This window comes from Festucalex cinctus, chromosome 16 (assembly GCF_051991245.1).
Source record: "Festucalex cinctus isolate MCC-2025b chromosome 16, RoL_Fcin_1.0, whole genome shotgun sequence".
In the NCBI taxonomy this organism is placed as follows: Eukaryota; Metazoa; Chordata; class Actinopteri; order Syngnathiformes; family Syngnathidae; genus Festucalex; species Festucalex cinctus.
In genome coordinates, this window is record NC_135426.1 from 15,510,626 (window position 1) to 15,534,965 (window position 24,340).

The window sequence follows — 24,340 nt, forward strand, 5'->3', positions numbered from 1 at the left end:
GTAGTACTTACTTGAAAGCAGACTGAGTGCACGCACGTCACCCAGACAAAGGACAAAGAGCGAGAAGGGGTGCAATATTTAAAGTCCAACTTGACAGCCAGCATGTAGTCGCTTTAGAGCGCCTCGTTGATGGCAATAACGCCGTACAATGTTTGAGTGCATGCCTTGTTTTCACCCACCAGCAGCACCTCCTTGCTCGCAGCCCTGACACCAAAAAAGTCACTTGAATGAAACCAAAACTAAAACATGGAGCCCCCTCTTACAAAATCCCCCCCAAAAATCCTGCAGTCCTTGGCTCAGGACTGAGGAGGTGTATCCCCCGCTGTTTTTCAGGAAGCTGCCGGGCAGCCGCAGCGTCTACGCGCAGATGCACAACGAGAAGGAGCAGGAGATGACCAGTCCCGTCAATCACAGCGAGGACACGCAGCACATCATCCAGGGCGAGGAGTTCATCGACGACGACCTGGACTCGCAGACGCTAGGTAATGCGGGAGGGAGCCCCACCTTCCGCTCCCTTATACGGACCACCACTAACCACTGCTACTAAACACCGCGCCACTAAAATACACGCCAAGGTATTTTTTATTTTTTATTTTTTTTCATTTTAATGTTGATAAACAAATCTTGCTGGAATACATTGTGACATACATGACAGATAATTTTAATGTAAAGTACAGGTGTAGCATTTTTCCTTAACTCATTTGCTCCCAAAAACGTATAAATACGTTCTATTTTAAAAATTACCATGCTCCCAAAGACGGATTTATACGTTTGTTTGTTGTTGTTTTTTATGCTAGCTCACACAGAAGGCTTTGATGCAGCCTCTGAATTGAAGCAAATGCTTGAAGCAATGGTAGTTACTAAAACGGCCAGCAGGTGGCAGCACAGTATAAAAGATCAACCAGGGCTACGTTGCAAAAAGCTGTTTTCCCCACTGTTTTAAACAGATTTGTGAATAATGATGAAACTTAGCTACATTCTATTGCTAATTGCTGCAAAACGGAAACAGATAGAAATGTACTGTTTTTTGTTTTGGTTTTTTTTCCCTGATGAGAGAAGAGACTCTAATGTTCTGTAGGCCTTGCAAAATCAGTCAAAATCCAGTAAAACAGCCGGGAGCAAAGGGAGTTGCTTCAGTGAAAATGGCTGGGAGTGAATGAGTTAAATATGCATGAAATTAGTAGCAATGTTCTCTTGTTCTAATTTCTAATTCCGCGAGTGCCGAGTACTGTGAAATAAGGGTGTGGATTTGGGCTTCCTGGTATCGGTACTCGCCCATCCCTACTAATTACTAAATAATTTGATTATTTCAATGACACCTTGTGTAATCGCCTAGCCCTATATATACAATATGGATTATACATTTGTTTTCTTTTCGACATTCCTCTCAACTCCTCCTTCCTCTCGTTGCTAGGCAACCATTCAGGCGTGGTCCTGAGTGTCAACTCCAGAGAACTCCATCGTTACCGGAGCAGCTGATTGCTGCCATGGCGACGACGGCTCTCGCGAACACAGGGATTTCACTCCACCTTCCTCCTCCTTGTTACCGCCAAAACCCGCACCCATCCCATCCCCCCAAACGGCGGGCTCCCCCACCCCCGAAGGGGCTCCTCACTTCCATCCCAATGTGATGGCGGAAATCCGGGTTGACGGAGACCCTCTTCCAAAGGGTGGCAGCCATAAGTACCACTCTTCTCACTATGGTAACCACCACCCCAGCACCCCCAATCCCCGTTGATCATTAACAGATGAAAGTCGGTGGCACGGAGGGAAGGTGTAGTATTTTTTTCTGCTCTATCAGCCTATATTAGGCCTAGCGCGTCGTGGGAAACGATTGATGTAAATGTGTAAATCTGAATGTCCACTTTGTTTCACTTGGGTGATTTACACAGCAACTATCTGTGTTGTGATGTTTGTTTGTTTGTTTTAAGTGACCTTTTTGCAGTGGCGGGACGTGCATATGGTAGCTGGGCCTTCAGTGGGGACTTGGCGATTATAAAACCATCAAAACTAATCATGCAAATATGCCAGGTAGGAGCAATTCAGAATCTATATTTATCTAATAAGACAATGAAGGAATTGTGATTGGTTAAGCAAACAGTCTCATTGTCAGTATAATTAACTGGCGTTACATGAGCCAGCACTCCGGATTCTGAAGGCCCTGGACAAATTACATTTGATTGACATAGGAACACATAGAAGCTGAAATCTGATTGGATTAAAACATCCATTTACATATACTGGAAGCAGTGCCACCAAGAGAAAACCTTGAAATGACCACAATGCACTGTTGGGAGCACATATTATAATTTAGGTTTTAAATGTAGGTCGCGTTAAGACCAGCAGACAAGGACTGCCACTGTCTTTATGAGTTGGACAAAGCACTTCTTTTTTTCACAAGTATTTTATTTTCCACTCAGTAATGTTTTTATCTGGGACAGACTGGGAATAAGGTCATCCCGTTTTGATACAATTGCAGTGAATAACAATGAATATGGATATTTTTGATACACTCGACATATATCTCTGTAGACACTTTTTTTGAAAAATTATCCTCAGTGTGTGGCTGCACTAACAGTGTTAAGACTTACTGGTCAAATGTATTGGGACACTTCTAGGAAATGAAAATGGAATGAAATTGATCACTTCCACTCTTCTGCAAGAAATTCTAATTCGTTATTGATGAGTTGAGGAATGTGTGTCCCAATACATTTGAAAGCAGAGCAGATGACTCGTTTTCATGTTTTTGTACATATTTTTCTGCTTGCCCTTTGTTTTTAGTGGTTTGTCATTGCCCCATGTGACAAGGGAAACAAGAGACTTCCAGGAAGGATGTTCACTTGTGATGGCACCGCAAGCACAGAGTCCACTGTTGTTTTCCCTCTTTCTGATGATTTGTACGGTTTGATTCCTTTTTTTTTTTTGCTATTTAAACAATCCAAATGTCCTCATCGGGAAGCACAGAGCACTCCTCCTGGAATAAATCACTCCCAATAACATGCACGTCTGCTGCCTTTCTCCTCTCGAGTGGCTCAAGGGCCTCTAATGCACTTCGTTGGGGGAAGCTCTCAACATCTGTGACTTCTTGAAAATGCAAACAATTTCAATCCAGAGGACTAGTAATGCAAAGCATCGGTCAGTCAGTCGAATCAGCTCACAGAAATTAACTGTGTACTGTAAAATTGTGTTAAAAAAAAAAATTTACTTACCAGTCGAGTTAACTAGCGTAACAGCTAACAAAAATTAACTGCATGTGTACTGTAAAAATGTGTTAAAACAAAACAAAAAAAAGTCACTTACCAGTTGAGTCAGACTACGTAAAGGAAAACAGAAATTAACTGTGTACTGTAAGAACGTATTTTAAAAAATCACTTGCAGAATGAATCAGCTAGCATAACAGCTAACAGAAATGATCTGTGCATTTACTAAAAACGCATTTTAGAAAAAATCAGTCGAGTCAGCTTAGCGTAACGGGTCATGGAAATAAACTGTTTTCTGAAAAAAAGAAAAAAAAGAAAAGAAAAAAGAAAAAAAAAACACATTAAAACAATCACCACCAGTCGAGTCAGCTAGCGTAACGGCTAACGGAAATGAACTGCACGCTGTAAAATGCATTAAAACAACCACTTAAAAATCAGCTACAAAACATAGCTAACACTGTGCTTGTGGTGACTTCCCACCACAGTTCTGAGCTGCACTGCTACAAGACCAACTAGCAAATACTATGACATCATAAACAGCAGCCCAAACAACACTTCTCAACAGAGACGACAAGCACTTTGATGACATCACCGCGGTGCGGCAGCGCACCTCTCCACAGAGATGACAACTGCTCTGTAAACATCGCAACAAGGCGCCGGCTTGCCGCTTCTCAACAGAGATGACAGGCCTTATCTCTTCTCTTCGATCAACAGCAGCCAAGCGTATCCATTGTGCGCCGGGTGCGCACATGGCTCACCACCGCCGCGGTGACGAGGACGACCGCGGGCCCGGAGCAGCCTACCAGGGTTTTGTGGCCATGGAGTGTTTGCTGGACAAGTTGCACATTTTAAATTACCAAGATGAAGTCCTGGCAAAACACAACATGAGGAACTTGACCAGGCATTATTTTGTGTCCAGTCCATATCTGGAGTCCAACCCGGGAGAGCAGTTCTATATGTTCACCATCATCGCGGCATGGCTTATCAACATAGCAGGGAGGACCTTTGAACGCGTAGAGTACGGTGATCCCAGTGCCATGATGTCAGACATTCTCGCCGAACTGCGAGCGTTTGGCGTCCGGGTGGACTTCCCGCCCTCCAAACTTCTGTCAGGTTCGGGCGAGCATGTGTGCTTCGTGTTGGACAGGCTGGCCGAGGAGGCCCTGAAGAAGAGGGCCTTCTCCTTCAGGAGCCCGAATTACCCGTTGGAAGACTCGCAAGAACCGTTTGTGGTGGAGGAAGACATGGAACTGAATTTCATGGACGAGGTGATGGAGGAGCCGGACGACGATGAGGAGCATGCTCTGGACCTGGAGGCCTTGAAATTACGAAGCGCTCACCCCAGCGCCAAGATGTCCTGTGTCAACACGGAGATCTTGCAATCCATGGTCGGTGCGGAAGAATGGTACCTGGAAGTGGAGCGTGTCCTCCCACAGCTCAAAGTCACAGTCAAGAACGACAACGAAGACTGGAGGATCCACGTGGAGCAGATGCACCGGCACCGGGACAGCATCTCATCTTCGTTCAAAGAAGCCAAAGGCTACCTGGAGAAGCTACAGGAGGACATCGGGAAGACCTTGGCGAAGGTCCGCAGCCGGGAGAAGTACATCAACAACCAGCTGGAGCACTTGATCCAGGAGTACCGCAACGCTAAGGCTCAACTGAGCCAAGTCAAGGAACAGTACCGGCAGGCCAGTGAGGACCTGACGGAGAAAGCGCGCGTCCTGGCCGAGATGGACGACCAGCTAAAGAGGGTGAAGCAGGAGATGGAGGAGAGGAACAGAAGCATGTCGGACGATGCGCCGCTGGTCAACATCAAGCGCTGCATAGCCAACCAGAAGCAGGAGATGGTCCTGCTGGACAAAATGATTGCCAGCCAACGTTTTCAGATGAAGAAATCCAACAGCTTACGGAACACGAACGCCGCCGTCTTTCCGGAGCAAACATACTTTTCAAACACCTCAGAGCTGTGGACTTGGGACTCTTGAGACTTATCCAAACCCTTGAGAATTGTTTCATTTTGACAAGGAGGCGAACAACAATGAACTTGGTTATTTAATCGGTTTATACAAACTGGTTTATTTTATTTTTTTAAACCTAGATCCTCTACATTACATTAATGTATATAAACCATTGCTTCCCAACTTTTATTGAGCCACGGCACATATTTTACATGAGCAGATTCTCATGACACACCAAACAAATCAGAAAAAGTAGACAGCTTTGGCGGGAAAAATTCTCCTTATCTGAAATTTGGCTTGTTTTGTGAAAACAAACACAAAACTACAATGACACCGTTTATCACAAGGAAAACATTCCTGCCCCACCGGCAAATGGTGAAAATCCACGAAATAGAAAGACCATATGAAAATAAACACTTTAAACGTTTAAAAGTTGAGTCAACAAAAGTTTGCCAGCTAAATGCTAACTTAGAATGTGAATCCCCATAGACAGAGGTCTAGGTTTGACAAACCTTAATAGAGTTATGGGGGCATTACAGAGCCATTTTTTGTAATTCTGCATGACAGCGGGAAGGTTTTGCTAGTTTTTGTGTGTGTTAGGCCCTCAAATATAATAATAACTAGAGCTGCGAGAAGCTATAAACAGCCCTGACATGTTTGGGTACATACTCAGCCATCAATCACCGTCAATCACTTGACCAAAATCAAGATGTCTCAGCACATTTTGGTACATCAAGACATCTAGCAGTATTTCTTAAGAATACAATTTAATGGGCTGCTGTATTGGCCATCCAGTTAATAATTATGCCAGGAAGTTATGCTATGTCATGTACATAACCTCTCTCCTAATAAAAGACATCATTTGGAGCAATGGGAATATGCATAAAAAAATACACATTTATGAAACAAAGGTTGGATTGAAAGGGGTCTGTTTGGAATTTCTTTGAAGGTAATGATAATATTTATAGTTATGTTTTTTTTTTTAAACAAAATTTAAAGACTAAATTAGTCTGTTGTAAATGCTTTTCATCAAGGTATTCTTTAGCTGATGAAATGTCATCTGGCATGTCAAAATATAAAGACTCTCCCACAAGTAGAGAAATATATATTTTTAGTAATAATTATATAAACATGTTTGTATTGGGAATACGCTTTTGTAAACATTTCATCTTGAGGGAAATTCCACTGGAACGCAGAATATATTTAGGATCATGCCCCTTTCAGTTCTGCGTGCCGAATAAAATAAGAGACCTTCAATTTAAAATACTACACATTTATCCTTGTATTAATTAAAATTTACAGGTTCAGTGGGAGTGAGTCTGAGACAATTCAATTTGCCATGTGTCATCAAAAATGTTGAGGGATTATGGAAATAAGTGCGTAGGGAAAATATGCACAAACCTTTCAAATGGTGTAAAGATAACATTACAAGTTTTATTTATTATAGAATAAAATGTATGTTCATTCCAGTGTATCAATAAAAAAAAAAAAAAAAAAAAAAAAAAAAAAAAAAAAAAGACGTCACACCGGAAGTACTCGTAACCGGAAAACGAGGTTGGCTCCAGACGCCTTCACCGCCGCGGGGGAAACAACAGAGACCCTTTTGTGTGTTTGCGTGAACGAGTGTGTCTGAACTGAACCCACGCAAAAAACAACAACGGCCGCCACCTGCCACGCCACGAAACGAGGAAGCGACCAGAGAAAGCATTTTTTTGTGGATGTGTTCACGTCTCCAGCATCGGCGGGAAGGTTACGCATGAGAGGACTGTCGTGATACACGCGTTTTCTCCCCCCTCAAGTAAGCACGTTTCCATTCCTCCGTCAACCCACGTAACGTCAATGAAATGTCGTTTTCTTCCTCATACCAAATGTGTGGATCACCTTACCGAATGTCGACGCGTTCCACGATGCCGTCGTTATTATTATGTCAGTTACGGTGACATTGCAAATAACAAATGACGAGTCAATCATGAATTAATGTGAACCATAGTCTCTATTTGGGCGGCAAGTCCAAATTTGAATGTGATTCCATTATGCTTGTATCCCTTCTTTCACACAGACACGCATTTTATTCACACTTTTTTTTTTTTTTTTTACATCCTTCCTACACCATGACTTACTTTTTTGCCCTTTAGTCATTCCTTCAATCACACCTGTTTTTTTTCCATTATATATATAATCCCATCCTTCCTTCTGTTATTTCGTCTTCCTCCCTTTTTCTTTCTTCCCTCCCTCCTTCCCTCAGACCTGCTTTTTATTTCGCAACCTTCATTCCTTACCAAGCTTCAAACTACTTTTTTTAAAATGCCTTCCTTTCTTTGTTACCGAGCCCATTTCTGGTACCCAGTGGGGAAAATAGTTTAAAAATTGTGTACCTCCCATTTGAGTAGCTTTTGACTGATGATGTGGGACCAACTGAGTGTAGCTCATTTCCTCCAATGTGTGATGTATAAAGAAAGCTTACAACCGTGCAGGCGGCAAAATGTTGGCCGGATGTCTGCTGCCACGCCTTTCGTGGCCACTCTCTGTGTGCTTTTGCACTTACTTTCTCACCTTGTGTTTTTTAAGCTTGGCAATAACACTCCTGCACGAAGATGAAGGGACGAAAAGACACTCCTTCAGACTGGTGAGACAGAATTGTATGGACACTCCAGGGCATGGCGAAGTTATTCAAGTGTGGATGTATTGTATTATATTACAGGGGCTGCTTGGTGGGAATATGTTTCTTCATCCTGGGTTTGGGAACGCTGCTACCGTGGAACTTCTTCATGACTGCATCATTGGTAAAAACATGTCACATGATGGTATTTCATCAAGTTCTTGTGGCGTTAACTGCACACACACAGCCCTTAAGTCTGTACCGTATGACTCATAATGGTGAATCATTATGCATGCTCGGGATTTCACACAGAGGTTTAAAAGCCTGTTGGTTTTTGTCTTTCTTTTCATCTAGTTCCTTTCTTCACTGTCTTAGTCTGTTCCCCTTTTTAAGGATTCACTGAAACAGCATTTTCTCTCTCTCTCTTTCTCTCTCTCTCAATGTTTTCCCGCCCCCGTGTAGTATTTCCAAGGGCGCCTGAACGCGTCCAACGTCACAGACGGCAGAGAAAACAACAGCAGCAAGTACTTCAACAGCTGTATGACCCTGCTTTCCCAGTTGCCCCTACTGCTCTTCACCTTGCTCAACTCCATCCTCTACCAGAGGTTGGTTGGCCATTTTTAGTTTTTTGCCACATGGACTGGGAGACTCACAGAAATGCTTAGTGGATGAAAGACCTATTTTGAATTTTGCTAGTCCGCTTGTTAGAGTTCAAACATTGAACGTATACATTCAAAAGTTTAGAAATGGTCAAATTAAAACTGCAGAGAAAGGTCTTTAGTGCAGTTTAGGTTTGGGTTAGCATTCATCAGTAGTAGGGGTGAGTGATATGGCCTAAAAATTATATCACAATGTTTCAAAGAAATTGGTGCTTAAGGAATAATAGCACTTTTATTGCAGTACATTATTTAAGCCACCTTTTTTTCCCACATTTGAAATGTAAACACAGTGCAAATATATCACCTAATGGAATGAAATGGAAGTAAAGAGGACGTTAGCTTAGCAGCCGGTTAGCATCACAAACTCACGTCAACTAGATGGCGAGTTACCGATCACGGTAAAATAAACACCGCAGATTGTTTATCTTCGCCAAACAATACGCACCCACTTCAGTATTATCCAACGACCATCTGCTTCTTTTTTTTCCCCCCATAAGGAGCGTGTCTAATAAAGTGCGCGCCAGTAATGAACTTTTGTTCACGCCAAACAATAGGAGCGGTTTCAATGTCCTTGTGTAAATTCAATGTCGTGATATTTAAAATTTTTATCACCCAAAAAAAAATACACCGGTAATGTCGTAGAAGGTATGACATGGAACACCCCTAATCAGTAGTGTTATTTTTTTCCCCCCTTTTGACCTATCATATAATTCGCATTTCCTCATAATAGAATGATTTAATCCTTATTCTGTTATTTTATTCTTGCCTTTTTTTCATTTAATAGTGTAAATTAATTCCTGGGAAATTACTGCTTTTACTTTTTTAATTGAATTAGTCTCAACATAATGTCTATCGTACAATGACAGCTTTTCCTTCGTGTTGAATAAAAGGCAATTTGAACGAGTAAGTAAAGTGATCCCAAGCCCATCAGAAGAGCGACGAATCCTCTCGCAAACTCCCAAAGATAAAGTGCACATCCTGCTCGCTTATTGCAGATTTTGGAAACACCATTTCATTGCTGCACAAGTACGGACTAAAACTTGTACTGCACTTTTTGTCTGTTGTCAAATTGACAATACATTAATTTGTAATCTTTTGTAAGCAAGATACATCCACTGATATTTCCCAAAAGCCTGATCTGAAACTTTTAGCAAGTAGTATAACCAACAAATTAAATTTATCAGAAGAAATGGAAAATAATAGGATGCAACTATTATATAATTCATGTATAAAAGGAAATTGCTGAAAATAAATGCGAAAGTGAAGAAAAATTTTAATATCTGCAAAAGAGTAAATCCACGTAGACCCCTGATTAGCTTTTTGGGCCACATTACATGCTGTTACGGGCCCAATCTGACCCGCGGGCCTTGGGTTTGACACCTGTGCTGTTTAACCCAGGATATCTGAGGCCATGCGCATCGCCGGCAGCTTGGTTGTCATCTTCTTTTTCTTCGTCTTCACCGCCGTGCTGGTGAAGGTGGAAATGGACACCGACCTCTTTTTCAACATCACCATGGCGACCATCTGGTTCATCAACTGTAAGTGGCGGCCGCCGGCTTTTGACACGCGCCGTGCGTCGCCCGCTAAACGACTTGTCCCCTCCCTCAGCGTTTGGCGCCGTGCTGCAGGGAAGTCTCTTCGGCCTGGTGGGGATGCTACCTCAGAAGTACAGCGCCGTCTTCATGAGCGGCCAGGGCCTCGCCGGCACGTTCGCCGCCATGGCCATGCTGTTAGCCAATGCCAGTGAGCACACACACACGCACATACAAATCCCTGTGGTTGCTTGGTAACAGAAAAGGAATGTTAATCAAACTTGTTTGTCCCTCAGGTGATGCAGATTCTGAGTCAGCGGCGTTGGGCTACTTCATCACGCCGTGCGTGGGCACGCTGGTGACACTCTTCTGTTACCTCCTCCTGCCCCGCTTGGTCTGTATTCGGGGAAGAACAGCTTGGCTTGGCTCCATGTTTAGCAAAAAAATAAACAAATAAAATCAAACTTCTGTGTGCATGCAGGAGTTTGCCCACTATTACCTGCACAAGAGCACCAAATACGAGCCTGGCACCACAGATGAGCTGCTTACAGGTGAGTGATGGGATGTACAGTCGGGCCCGACCAATTAATCGGCCGCCGATTATAATTGGAGGATTATTGTCTAAAACAATCAGCCAAATAGCCGATTATTTTCCCCTTAAAACGTTATCAAAGAAAACCGAAGTTTCCAATGCTGTAAAAGTACCCTGAATGCACCATTTTGCCTGCGTAGCATTAGAAACTAGCAAGTGTGTAGCATATGTTATTGTTTATTCTGTTTTTCCTAAGCGTCCTTTAAGCTGTTTAATGGCACCAGCCGCACCACGGTTGGAGTTAACTGTAAAACTAAATGCACAACGGTGAGAATCCACTGTATATTTAAATACAAAACATATTTCATTTTTACAGCATCGCTAGCCTAACAGGAAGTTAGCAAATACTAACAGGAAGTTAGCATCGACATTGGGAGCGTTTTTCCTTCAAATAACGAATATCCACACACAAATCTTGTGGGAATTTCTTCCCAATGTGCGAAAAACTAGTTATTTTAATAGAATTTAATTGCAACTTTCTTCTGTACTCACTTTAAGTGTGTACGCCCTGGATGTGTGGCACCACACTGCCCCCAACAGGCAATAATGCACAGGAACAGTCAATATTTGTTCTTAGTTTCTTCTTGTTTTTATTTTGACAGTCCTTTTAAGTTATATTATAAAGTTGATATTTCAAGGATTCAGACTTTCTTTGCTCAAAGTTGAAGGATGCAAACATCTAAGGATTTTTATTTTATTTTATTTTGTCTTAACACACATTTCCACATGTCATGGCATAAAATACAATCCCCAGGTCCCAGGTTAGCCCAGTAAGCTTATTATTTGTGAAAATAACACACGATAAAAATTGATTTAAAAAAAAAAAAGGTTAATGCTTTACAGTAGTTGTAAACAAGTAAGTGTTTTTACTGTTGACACATAAATCTGTACATTAACCTTGTATACTTCATGAAATTGGACTTGTCATTCAAAGCACAGAATCTTAATAGCGTGCGATAGTGCCATCCACTGAGAAGAAATTGGGGAAGGGGTTAATTTTATGCATTACATATATTTATAAATAAATGTCAAATTATTTGATATTCGATACTTTTTATCTGCCAAAAATGTATATCGGTTGGGCCCTAATGTACAGTTTTGACTTTTTATATACAACACAAAGAGTACTTGCAATTGCGCTGATATCTTTCACTTCTTTTCTGTTTGCTGTTACCACAAAGAATTGTCTTTGTCACATCACGTCTCTTTTCATTTTGAGATTTGTCATAAAACTGGAATTCACTGTCATCCGTCCGCATCCACTTGTGTTGACTTTACCATTTAAGCCTGTAATTGGGTCCCTCACTTACTGTGAAATTCAATCAATTTGAGAGCCATTAGCTCATTAGGCCTCCATTCATCCATGTGGAGTCATGGCGGCGGTCACACAAAGGCACCGTTTGTTTGACGCTCGCGTGCCACACTCACCGCGTGTCTGCGTGTGTGTTGTTGTCAAGTGGAGAGTACAGCAGTGGACAACGGCAAACTCAACGGCCACGCAAACGGCTCTGTGGCCGGGAACCCAAACCAAGATGGCGCCTCGGAGGAGGGCGAGGGCGAGGCCGAGGCCCGGCGGGACAGAAGCAAGGAGGCGTTCCTGTGCATGGAGCAGGTGGAAAAGAAGCAAGAGAAAGCCTCCATCATCGAGGTCTTCAAGAAGGTGAACATATGAACACTTGTGTTTTATTGAGACTTCTTGTGACGCAAGCATGCTTGCTTTCAAGCAGTTTGTCATTCCCAGTTGAAGTTTACTGCAAAACTGATACAAAACAAAAAAAAGGATTCAAATAATCTATGTGTACTTACACCAGAATTCGACTAGCTTAATGCTAGCATACACTCGAAAACAACACAGTCTGGCTAAGGGAAATTAACATAGATGTTAGTGTAAATAGCGCTTTTCTCAAAATCCAAAGGTAAGGTGCTGAATATAGGTGGACTTAAATATATATTTTTTTCTAGATTTGGGTGATGGCGTTCTGTGTGACGTTTGTGTTCACGGTCACACTGTCGGTGTTTCCCGCCATCACTGTTGATGTCAAGACGGCTTCCCCTAATTTCAGGACGGCGTTACCGGGGAATTGGGGTATGACTTGGTTTTGTTTTTTGATTTATTTTGATTTATTTTTTTAAATTTCCAATTGTGATTGTTCTTGACTCAGAACGTTACTTCATCAACATTTGCTGCTTCCTGACTTTTAACATCAACGACTGGCTCGGCCGAACTGTCACCACCTTGATACGCTGGGTGAGTACTCCATTCAGTTAATTACAGTCTTCCCCCACCATATCACAGTTCATCGATATACAGTTCAGGTAGTCCTCAATTTATGAACGCAATGGTTTCCGAGATGATGTATTCAATTTTGTTTTAAAATTTAATGTTATTAAATCAATGGAAATAGAAAATTGGCAATCAATCTCATGCAATTTTAAGGAAAAATGCTCAATTGGTATATTTTAGATTATTTAAATGTTTTTTTTGGGTGGGGTGGGTGGGGTGTTTGGTTTTATGTATCAAAAGTGTACTCAAGAGTTGAGTGCAGTGTTCTCTCGTTTATTGCGGGTGTTACGTTCCAAAAACTATCCGCAATAATGGAAATCCATGTTAATTAAAAAAAAAAAATGAATTCATGTTAATTATATGCATTTTTTGTTTTTCCGTTTTGTTGGGATTTTTACTTCATTATAAATGCTTTTTCATTAATATATTAATATATTTTTTCATTTACATTCATTTTTTTCCCGTTAAATATGTTTTTTTATTTACTTGTTACAGTATACAGCACAGTAGCCTATATATATATATATATATTCCCATTTATTACGTTTTTCCATCTTGCTACGATTTTTAGTTTATTATGAATACTTTTTCATTCATCATTTCTGTTCCCCCCCCCCCCCCCCCACCCCACCCCATTTAGTCTTTTTTTTTTTTTTTTTTACGGAGCCCCTAAGGTGACATGATAAAAAAAAAAAACAACAACTTTGCATTCCCTCGCAAAGATTGCGTGCCCTCGCAAAAAACTTTGCGTGCCCTCGCAAAGATTGCGAGGGAATGCAAAGATTGCGTTCCCTCGCAAAAAACTTTGCGTGCCCTCGCAAAAAACTTTGCGTGCCCTCGCAAAAAACTTTGCGTTCTCTCGCAAAGATTACGAGGGCACACAATCTTTGCGTTCCCTCGCAATCTTTGCGTGGGAATGCAAAATGTTTTGCGAGGGAACACAGTTTTTTTTTTTTTTTCTACCATGTCACCTTAGGGGCTCCGTACTTTTTCCCTCTTTTTTTATTTATTTATTTATTTTTTTATTTTTTTATTTTTATTTTTTTACTTGTTCCACAGCACAGTATATATTTTCTATCTCCGGAATGCAATGTCGTGGAGCGACTGGACAGACACCGTTGGAAAGCTCTCGTCGAGCCGAATCCGCGGATGCCCGTATGTCCCCGGTCGGATGTAGGGTTCGAGAGATATGGCCGCTCAAATACCAAACAAAAAACAAAAAGCATGTTGTAAAAAATCTGCGAAACAGCGAGACCACGAAAGATGAACCCGCGATAAATGAGGGAACACTGTACTCGTATACTGGTATTGGTCAGAAAAAAGGTGGTATCAAACATCCGAACCGTATAATATTTTGGTTTCCTCAGCCTCGCAAGGAGTCGCGTCTCTTCCCGCTGCTGGTTGTCTCTCGCGTGATCTTCATCCCTCTCCTGATGCTGTGCAACGTCCAGGCTCGCTCCTTCCTGCCCGTCTACTTCGATTCCGACATCGTGTTCACCGTCATCATGGTGTTCTTCTCCATCTCCAGCGGATACTTTGTCTGTCTGTCCATGTCCTACGCGCCTCAGTGAGTCCTAATAGCAGAAGTGACAACAGTTGCTTGCTGTTGTTGCTGGTTAATGTGGGAGCGTTAATTCAGTTCAACAACTTGCCTGCCCAAATCTTGGCTCACTTTAGCTCTTTGTTGTCAGGTTGGTGGAGGCCAAGGATGCGGAGACCGCCGGAACCCTGATGACCTTTTTCTTGGCTCTGGGTCTATCCATCGGTGCCGCGCTGTCCTTCCCACTCCGAAAGCTCGTGTAGTCTGGCAAAAACGCACACAAACCGGCATGAGCAAGTACAGCTGAGTGCATACAGTGGTGCCTTGATTTGACAGTGGCCGACGCACTTGCAGACATTTATTGAACGGGACCAGCAGGCAAATACAAAATGAAAACATTCACACGAATTCTATGGCGTTGACAGAAAATACACTGAACATGAGCTTTTATCATATTTTATCCAATAGTGTGCAATTTTGCTGTATTAAAAATGCGCTTTTTTTGTAAGGCACTGGCACTGAGTTATTGTAAATTGAGCTTCAAGCCTGGTAAACAACAAATTCAACTTTTAGGTCAAGGTACCACTGTGCATATGATAAAAATAAGGAACATGTACGTTCCTGTTTGTGTACCTTTTTTAAAGTATTTATTTCCTTTTTTTTGTTGTTGTTGCTGCTGTTACATTTCTGTCAATGAAGGGAAATGTTTCTGTTTTGAGCTGTTTTTCGCAGCTTTGACCTTGGCTATATGTAGTTTTTAAATGCACCACAGAGCTGTTAAAATAGACAATAACGCATAAGCCGAATTCAGTCTCCCTCAATTGGCCACCATGAAGGGATCGTTCTGCCATCTAGTGGTCGGCGTTTCATAGCACTTAAATCTCATGGCACACAACCAAAACAAAAAGTGAAACAAGTACCATCGAGTAGAAGCGCATTTAATTGTTCTGCTTGACGCTACACGTGACTAGCATAGATACATTGAGAAACGATACATTGATTGTAGTGAACAAATCATTTTTGGTCTAGTATTTAATATGAATAGCATTTTATTTCAGCTTTACGTTTATTTTTCAACTTTAGTTGACATCTAACAATGTTCATTTGTATCATTTTTATTTCTCCCAATGCACTGTGCCTCGCATACATAGACTAATGTTTTGCTTTACATGAATACCTATAAGCCTTCCTTTAAGTTGAAACATTGTTTTATCTTTCGGGGGTAAGGTTTTTGTTTCTGTTATGCATTTCATAAGTTAAACTTGTGTGGTGATAAGGGTCAAACTATGTCCCTTTTGTTTCTGTCACACTTGCCTAAAGAATGTGCATTGGCAAAAAGTTGACATTTACCGTGTCTCTGCTTGAGCAAATCCCTTAAAGCACTTCCTCTTTCGCATGCAAGCAGTAGTGTTTGTGTGTACAGTACTGTATGTTTTTGCTGGACCTTGTGAGTTAAACAAGGGGGTCACGTCTAGTCTGGGTCGACACATTTGACTGTAAATAAAGGACTTGAAATAGTTTAAGGTTGTGTGGCTGGTGTTGTCTAATGGAACACATGTACATTTGGTGAGTTTGAAAGGTTGCATTAAGGCAGCGCATTGAAAAAAAATACACTTTTAATCAAAGTTTGACTTGGTAAGATTTATATATACACAATATGTAGCTAAAAGTAGTGTTTATATATATATATATATATATATTTCCTATGCAGATTGAATGATATCTTTAAAGCTAAACCTACTAATATCTGAAAATGTTTAAAAATGTTTGTACATTTCGTAACCCCCGCCACTAGATGGCGGTAGCATACCAACATCCGGTCGACATTTGTGCGTTCGTTGGTTCTCTTGCAGGGGAAGGGCAATACCAGCTGGGGGCGGTAATGGACCATTAGCCCAGTTTGCCGAATGACAACCTGCAATGGATCCCACAGAGGAACAAGAAAAGACACGTTTGGTGCAGTTGTGGTTTGTTGTACTTTCATGATTTGTTTTCAGGTGATGTGGAAATTAAGTGGTATGTTTTGAAATAGCACAATACTGTTGTGTGTGCAAACAGACAAAAATGCAATAACGACTCCACAGTTTGTATACAGTATTTTGTCACATTTTTAATATTTGAAGGTTACATAGATGTGAGGGGCAACATTTGGGAAGACGAGAGGCAGTTCAGAGGGAAATAAAGAAAAATTGGGCTGTCTTTTTTTTTTCTCTCTTTTTTTTTTTTCCTTTTTCCTAACAGTTGATGGATTTGTGTGCCACGAGAAGCGGACGCCAGATGACGCTGACGATGTCTTCTCTTCTGTCCCCCTTCATCGTTTCTTGGGAGGTTGCGCTGTGCGGGGAGGAGTGACGGGCCGGCCGGAGTTCATACCGCCATACTGGTACTTTGCTTTCTTCTCCGAGGGCTTCAGGATCTGAATAACACAAAGCAGGTGTTTTGTTTTGTTTTTTTAATAAATGATGTTTGTGTGCTATTTCTTGACTGCAGTTCTTGAGCGGGCACCTGGAAGGAACACATGAGGGTTTCGTCCACGCTCATCATCCCGCCGGCGTTGTCAAACTCGCCGCAGTAGTTGGGAGCTGAAAACAGTGTTACCAGCTGCCTCTTTGCAAAGAACTCATAACCGTCCTCCACCACCTGGGGGCGCCACACGCTCAGTAAGGATCACATTCACCTGTCGTATCACGTCGGCTTTTCCAACCTGGTGGGCTCTGCAAATGAGGTCCAGGTCGTGCCGGTTGAGGAATTTGCTGACCACGTCGGCTCCGAACGTGAAGGAGACACCGCGATCGTTTTCGCCCCAGCCCTGCACGTCCTTGTCTGGATCCGACCACAAGAGGTCGCACAGCAGGCCTGGAGGATGGTATCGGACAGCTTACATTTTCCACTGCGTGTGTTGTCAACTTGTCACGTGCACAGTGACCCACTCCAGACCATAAAAGAGGATGTGGGGTAAAAAAGGCAGCGAGAGTGTCTGACTCCCATAAAAGGAGAAGAGGCAGGTTTCATGACAACACACAAGTGGTATCACTCCGACCACAACATTTAAGGTACACTTTTAAACAAGATGGTGTCCAAGTTTGAATTATAATGAAAATTATGTGTTTATAAAATATTGTGTTCTGTGTAAAGACATTGCTATTCGTGTGTGTGTCCACCAACCTGTGTCTGGCACGTCTGTGGGTCTCATGATGCGTCTTATCTGCTCCATAGACTGCAGGTCTGGGGACAGACCTGTGGGCGGGACCGTGACACCACATCGTGAGTAGCTGGAGCATCTTTATCGAACGGCCCTTGTCCAGACCCCGCCCCCCGGCATACCTCCGTGGCAGCAGAAGATCTTCTCGTCCACAATGGCGGCGATAGGCAAGCAGTTGAAGCAGTCGGTGAAAGTCTTCCACAGCTTGATGTTGAATCGCCGTTTGCCTGAGAGAGAAATCACAGGGTAAGTGATAACGCCGTACGTCTGCCGACAGCTCCGCCGAGGCCAGCGCGCTCACACTCGTCATAGAAGCCGTAGATGCGGTTAATGGAGGCACACTCATGATTGCCCCGCAGCAGGAAGAAATTCTCGGGGTACTTGATCTTGTATGCCAGTAGTAGGCAGATTGTCTCTAAGGACTGCTTCCCCCTGTCCACGTAGTCGCCCAGGAACAGGTAGTTGGCCTCTGGGGGGAAGCCGCCGTACTCGAAGAGCCTCAGCAAGTCTGTGTACTGCCCGTGGATATCACCTGGAGGGACCAACGGTTTGGTTACGAACAGGCAAACGGAGCAATGGCGGCCAGGCCGACGGACGGGCGGCGCTCACCACAGATTTTGAGCGGAGCCTCAAGCTCCAGAAGAATGGGCTGACTGAGGAAAATTTCCCGGGACTTGATGCAGAGGCCGCGCACCTCGGCCTCCGTCATCTGGACAATCTTCCCCGGGCGACATCCTCGCACTGGGGACGCGAAAGCAAAGTGTAAGTGACACTCTTAATCTCCTCCATTAATCCTGAAATACAGAGTTGACGCGTTAGCTCTTCTCATGCGTCGACTGCTACTTTTCCAAAGGGTACTCTTGGACTTCGCTTGGCACTTTGCTCTCATTATTCAGGCTAAAAACAGCTGGGTCAAAAGGAACCCAACATGGGTGAAGAATGGGCCAACCCAACTTTTTTTGGGTTATTAATTTTTAACCCACCATAATTTGGGTCAAAATGAATAACCCACAAAACAAGCCCAAAAATGAGCGAACAGTGTTCCCTCGCTATAATGCGGTTCACTTCTCGAGGTCTCCCTGTATTTTATTTCATTTTTTTTTTTTTTATAGTAATGTACCTATTATATAAAATGTATGAATGTTTAAACATTGAGAATGTTTAAACGAGAGAAATGTGAGGAAAAGTAAATGCCTCGATGAGAAAAGTATAAACTGTGTGATGAGGGGTTTTAGAGCATTAAAACATTTATATGTAAAACATAAAGCTAGCGACTTCACGGATTTCATTTATTGTCGGTATTTTTTTGGAACCTAACCCCAGCAGAAAACGAAACACTGTACTGTAGTATATATTAGGGATGTAACGATATCCAAACATCACGATACAATATCACGATATGAAGGTCACGATACGATAATCATCACGATATTGTGGGCGCGTTGGTGATATTTAAAAAAGATCACAATATTGTAAAAAAAACAAAAAAAAAAAACACAATATTTTGCTTTTGTACATAACAGCAATGCATATAAACCACCTACAATCTCTAATAACAATATTAATGCACTTACTTGGTAATGCAAGCACACATTGATCGCTTCACTAGCAAATTAGGTTCCCTTTTATCTGACAATTAGCATAGATTTTAAACATAGAAGGGCCAAAACATCCCTAATGAAGACTAAATTGCACTAAACTAGCCACTAGAGGGTGCTAGAAATGCACAAATGGAAATCAGCCTGACTTTTTTTAAACAGATGTGTTCCTTTTAAATATTGAGAACATGACGACGACGATATTGTGGCAGTTTTAATATCACAATATTGCCCTTATCGTGGATTTGTGACATCCCTAGTATGTATATGTATATATATATATATATATATATATATATATATACGGATGTCAGTTCGAGTATTCAACTTTTGTGTAGTCAGAGATACAGTAACAACTAGTACTTTTGACTCATAAAATTTCCTACAACAATAAAATGACAGATAATTTTAAAGAAAAGACCTATATATCTCAATATTTTTCCCTTAAAATTGCATGAAATTAATGGCAAGCTTCTATTCTTCGAAAAACAGCCAATTGTGGTATCGGTCGCCGTCATGAGTACCAATACCTTGAAATAAGGCCTGGTATTGGTACCTAATTTTGTATAAAACCTCAACAATTTTCTCCCCCCCCAATTTTTCATCCAACTATTTGGGTTAAATGAATAACTCAAAAAGTTGGGTGTGCCCCTTTTTTGTGTGCGTGTGAAAGAGAGGGTGTAAAACAAAAATGTGTGCCAAGCGAGTGATTTGCCGCCCCTCCCTCTGGGATTCTGCGATGACGCGCTTACAGATTGGGCAGCTGGATCAACTGACAGGACTGATATAGGACAAACAAACACACAAACACAGGGATTGCCTTTCAGTCGCTAGCCTAGACAGACACACTTTTTTTTTTTTTTCCCTCACGCACAATGACCTTGACTTTGGGACGTACCATTATGAGCTTGTGCCAGGGATGTATCCCAGCATCCTTTGTGACAGTCTGAAAAAAAGTGGACGTCTCTCTCTCTCCCACACAACACATCTCATCACCATGGAAACCCATACAAGGTGTCGGCGAACGGAGCGGCATTTGCTCTCTTGCGTAGTCAGATTTAAACACAAACCACACGTCGTTATACAAACATTTCCTCAAGCTTCGTTTCACTTTGGAATGACTTGATTCACCCCCAGAGTTCAGATGCAAGGCCGTCAAAGGGTCCCGACCAAAACCGTCTCAGTAATGCATTTAATGAACATCTGCCTTTTCTGACCAATTACGTGAAATTAGATCATTTCTCACTCTACTGCACGCCTCTGTCATATTAAAACCCGTGTCTGTTTAAAAAAAACAAAAGCATTTTAAAATGTAAGGGGAAAAAAAAACAGTTTGGTGGTGTATACTTGTTAATTTTGTATGTCAACTTGCATGTGCGTGCATGCATGTGATAAGAGGGTGTGAGCAAGTGTTTGTGTTGTGTTAACCACTCCAAATAGTTGCCATCCATCTATATTACTTTTGTAGTACTTTTACTGAATTGTTTTTATGCACATTTATGTCAGCGCAGGAAAGGGGTCAAAAGTTCACATTTGGTTTTCTCCCACATGGCCAACTATTTTTTCCACTCATTTTAGAGGAGCAGTGTTCCTCCGAAGAGTGAGCCAGGCCATATATGGGCATCGCTTTGAGAAGTCGGCTGTCAGGACAAAGAGGGAGTGCTGCAGGTCTCCTCTCCTCGACGATGGAATGAGAACTAGATGAGCCGGCATAGGGAGCTTCGAAGAAAACGCACGAGCCGCATGAGCCAAGCTAAGTGTGCTTCCTGTCTGATACTTTTCAAACGATGATGATGATGTCGTCGTCCGTGCCACTACTTGGCGGTTTTTACGGCGTATATGTTCAAGAACCAACCACAGCTGGTGAAAATCCGCGATAAAGACTTTGACCACCTCCCGCATGCTTTAAACATATTTCTCAGAAAAAAAAAGACATTCACTTCAGGTTGTTTGAACCCCACGGAGTTCCACCAAACATTATAATGTGGTTTGGTCTCATGAAAGTGCTTCAACTAGACCATGACTGTGCATCCCCAAGCTGGAAAAAGGACTCAAGAGTAACTCGGAGGGAGAAAATGCAACTCAGTTATCTGCACAGGCCGTTTTGTGCCGCCATTGACATTTCGAGAAGAATGAGCGTCTTTGTGAGACCCGTTTGGACAAACGCGGTCTGGAAGAAGAGGGTCCAAGTCCTGGCCGAGTCCCCTTTGCCAGAGACGGTGCCAGGGGGCAAACGCTCCTCGACGCACAGGCTCCGCCATTGTTTCCACAACACTGCGCCGTGCTGGCAATGCAAAATATGCAGCTCCAAAATGTCATCATTAAGAGTCTCTCAATCACTCGGGCGATAAAGGAGAGATTTTGCTGCTCAACATTTAGATTCGTGCATAGGTGGACTTGACAGTCACTTTTGACTTCCTGTCCGTAGTGCCACTAAGGGAAGAAGTGAACCCCCGGTACTCGTCACCACTATTAGCATCAAGAACAGCTGTGTGTGCTGACATTTAGTGAGACAGCTCTGCTGCTATGTGTATCCATGTGTCCGCCGTCAAAATGTATTTTGGTCTCTAAACGGCGACGGGATGTACGCTTATATTGCGACATTTGCTCACTTTACCACCAAATTGTAATCCTGCCACAGGTGGTCAAGGATAAACAAAGCCGCCGGTGCACTTTGAGTCACTTTACTGAACACACGGTAACCGAGAGGCACTCAAAACAATCTTGAGCCAACGACAGCTAATGCTACACTCTGATTGGCTGACTCCCAGCCAATCAGCAGGGCGGCCCCACCTTTTTGAAACCACACACATTCAAAGTCACAGATGCTTTAAATTATATATAAACAATGAAGTAAATACATGGTAGACATCTTGTGGAGCTTCACCTTTTGGTTCACAATTAAAATTCAGTGTATTCTCAGCTGCTAACGATGTGAAAATCAAGTCAATAATGCAGTCAATTATGTAACGCGCCCAATCAATCTGGATGGTGATTAGGCTGTGCTGCAGCCGTGCACATTGTGTGCAAACTGCTCAATATTTGCTCAGCAGCTCAGTCCTTGGCGTGTTTACAAAAGACAAAAAGCAGATATGTTTCTGCGTTTTCTGCCTTGAGATAAACAAACCGCGCCATACCAATTGACACACGGGTTCCAGAAGCTACCGCAATAGGTGGAAATCTGCATTGTAGACTATCTAAAAACAAAGAAGCAAACAAAAAGCGTGTGACCATGCAAGTGTAGTGAGTGTCTGAGCGTGAGCTGTGGTTGACAGCAGCCCTGCGTCAGTGAGTGCGCTCATCGTATAACCCGTTGTAGCTTTCCTTTCCTCTATGGGGGGGGGGGGGGGGGGGTTAAAATGGATATAGATGGGAAAACTCTACAATGACAAATTCAATTTATCCAATGCCTGCTCTTGTAAATATCCCAATGTAAACAGTAAACACAACATGCGTATGTCGTGCCAGTTGAGCGCCACATCCGCTTGAAAAAAAACAACTTCGATTATTCTTCGGATTGCTAGAAAATTTAACAGGCGCACCCCGGTTTAAGTGTTTCCTATCTACCAGAACCAATTAACTGTGCTGACACTTTCGGCGTACGTTTTGCAGTGAGGCGAACCTGAAGCTGCCGCCCACCACTGTGCTGCATTCAAGAAACACGAGCAGCATTTTTAAAAATAGGACGCCAACTTTGCTGGTTTGATTTCGGAACGTAACAGTGATGACATCAAGTGCGAAGCAAAAGAAGAAGAAAAAGACGACGTTATCAGGACGTTAATAACGACATTTACTCCACCTAGCGTCGGGGTACATACAGTCAACGGCCGTTAAACGACAACTTTTTGTTGCCACGTAAACGCCACACCGGTGCTTATGATTTAAAGAGTCGATTTAAAAACAAAACAAAACGTGTAAATACAACATAAAGAAGGTAAGGGGGAGGACTCCGTTTAAAGGTGCGGCTGTGATTTCACCAGCAAGACATTTTTCCCCCCAGTGCCATTAGCAAGTCGAGCCAAGCTTTAAACTGGTGGCCCCTTTGACCAAAACAGGGAGACTCAATGTCACGAATGGCAAAGCAATCGGCGGTGAAAAGAATCGCACTCACCCTCTAAAAGCCTGGAAATCAACGAGTCCACGTCCAACTCCCCCTCCGCCATTTCTGTTTCCGAAGAACTCGCTTGCGCCGCAGAGTGAAGGAGCCTCGGAAGGTACCGCCTCACTGGTCTCAAACGCACCACTGACCTCCCCGGCACAGCCGTTTATGACATGCCTCGCGCTGCCTTTATAAAGTCCCTTGCATATGTAAACGCACTCACACCGAGGGGTCGATTCAATCGGCTACAAGTCGGTCAAGAATGATCCAAAGCGACCAGTTTGGATTTGACGTATTTATTACATGTGTACGTGATAATTACAAGAAACATCGTATGTCCTACGTTTCAAAAGAGCCTATGAAGGCATCATTCTAGCTTCTGCCGTGGCCACCATAGACATCAAATATACATCAAGCCCGCATTGAGCTAGTACACGTCAGTGCGTCCGCCATATTGGATGTGTACATGGCACCCCGCGCCTTACTAGTGTCAGTCAGTGACGTTTATTTTTGTTTGTTTTGTTTTTATATATTAATACACACGTTTTACAGTAGTACTACCAGTGACATACAATTCAACTAGCTAACATCTAGCAATAATAATCGACCGCGCGACTCGTAACATATGTGGCATTTTACAGTTTGTTCAATGAAATGCCATTATTTTATTCCAGCCACACACAAAAAAAACGCCAGCATAAAAAAATCTGAACATGCTTTTAATATTAAAAACAGCACTCTAGTATTGTACTTACAAAAAAATAAAGTACAACCCTCGCATAACTGAATACAATGCTAAGAATTAAGTGGTTTACCCAAGTACAGTTTAGTTGTATTTAAATTTTATGTGCAATACATTTGCATTTAATTTTTAAAGCTTTACGTTTGAATACAGTTATTTAACTTTTATGTGTAATATAATTTAAGTATCGTTTTTGTAAGCAGATTTCCTGTTCAAACTGTGCATAATGTAATAGTAGAGTGGTTTATATTAAAAAAAAAAAAAAAAAAAAATCTTTTGTAGGAGGTTGGGATTTTGTGTTAAAACTTCAGACGATCTTGACCTGTCGAAAT

At 42.3% G+C, this 24,340-nt stretch overlaps 3 protein-coding genes and 1 pseudogene across 4 annotated transcripts in view; 3 read left to right on the forward strand and 1 right to left on the reverse strand.

Moving 5' to 3' along the window:
- The window catches only part of sorcs2 (sortilin-related VPS10 domain containing receptor 2), a 75,916-nt gene extending 72,917 nt beyond the window's left edge, over nucleotides 1-2,999 (forward strand). Inside the window, exons 26-27 of one of the 2 annotated variants that reach the window (XM_077499084.1) lie at nucleotides 334-482; nucleotides 1,415-2,999. In XM_077499084.1, the coding sequence (XP_077355210.1) occupies nucleotides 334-482; nucleotides 1,415-1,479 (214 nt within the window). In that variant the 3' untranslated portion in view covers nucleotides 1,480-2,999. The remainder of the gene's footprint in view (nucleotides 1-333; nucleotides 483-1,414) is intronic. The other variant, XM_077499083.1, reaches the window with a different exon arrangement.
- Nucleotides 3,000-3,530: 531 nt separating this feature from the next.
- LOC144003164 (intraflagellar transport protein 57 homolog pseudogene) lies at nucleotides 3,531-6,610 on the forward strand (annotated as a pseudogene).
- Nucleotides 6,611-6,702: 92 nt separating this feature from the next.
- Nucleotides 6,703-15,890, forward strand: LOC144004029 (equilibrative nucleoside transporter 2-like). Its single transcript, XM_077500912.1, has 13 exons — nucleotides 6,703-6,959; nucleotides 7,730-7,787; nucleotides 7,863-7,944; nucleotides 8,223-8,365; nucleotides 9,818-9,957; nucleotides 10,028-10,162; nucleotides 10,248-10,345; nucleotides 10,433-10,502; nucleotides 12,001-12,203; nucleotides 12,506-12,629; nucleotides 12,706-12,791; nucleotides 14,195-14,394; nucleotides 14,519-15,890. Exons 2-13 carry the CDS (start codon nucleotides 7,756-7,758, stop codon nucleotides 14,628-14,630), a joined length of 1,425 nt encoding a protein of 474 aa, XP_077357038.1. The 5' UTR covers nucleotides 6,703-6,959; nucleotides 7,730-7,755; the 3' UTR covers nucleotides 14,631-15,890.
- Nucleotides 15,891-16,451: 561 nt separating this feature from the next.
- Nucleotides 16,452-23,545, reverse strand: LOC144004306 (serine/threonine-protein phosphatase PP1-beta catalytic subunit). The gene is made up of 8 exons (XM_077501443.1): nucleotides 23,279-23,545; nucleotides 18,179-18,310; nucleotides 17,871-18,101; nucleotides 17,692-17,796; nucleotides 17,533-17,604; nucleotides 17,072-17,223; nucleotides 16,873-17,007; nucleotides 16,452-16,783 (listed from the first exon to the last, which is right to left on the reverse strand). Exons 1-8 carry the CDS (start codon nucleotides 23,328-23,330, stop codon nucleotides 16,679-16,681), a joined length of 984 nt encoding a protein of 327 aa, XP_077357569.1. The 5' UTR covers nucleotides 23,331-23,545; the 3' UTR covers nucleotides 16,452-16,678.
- Between the last annotated feature and the right edge of the window lie 795 nt (nucleotides 23,546-24,340).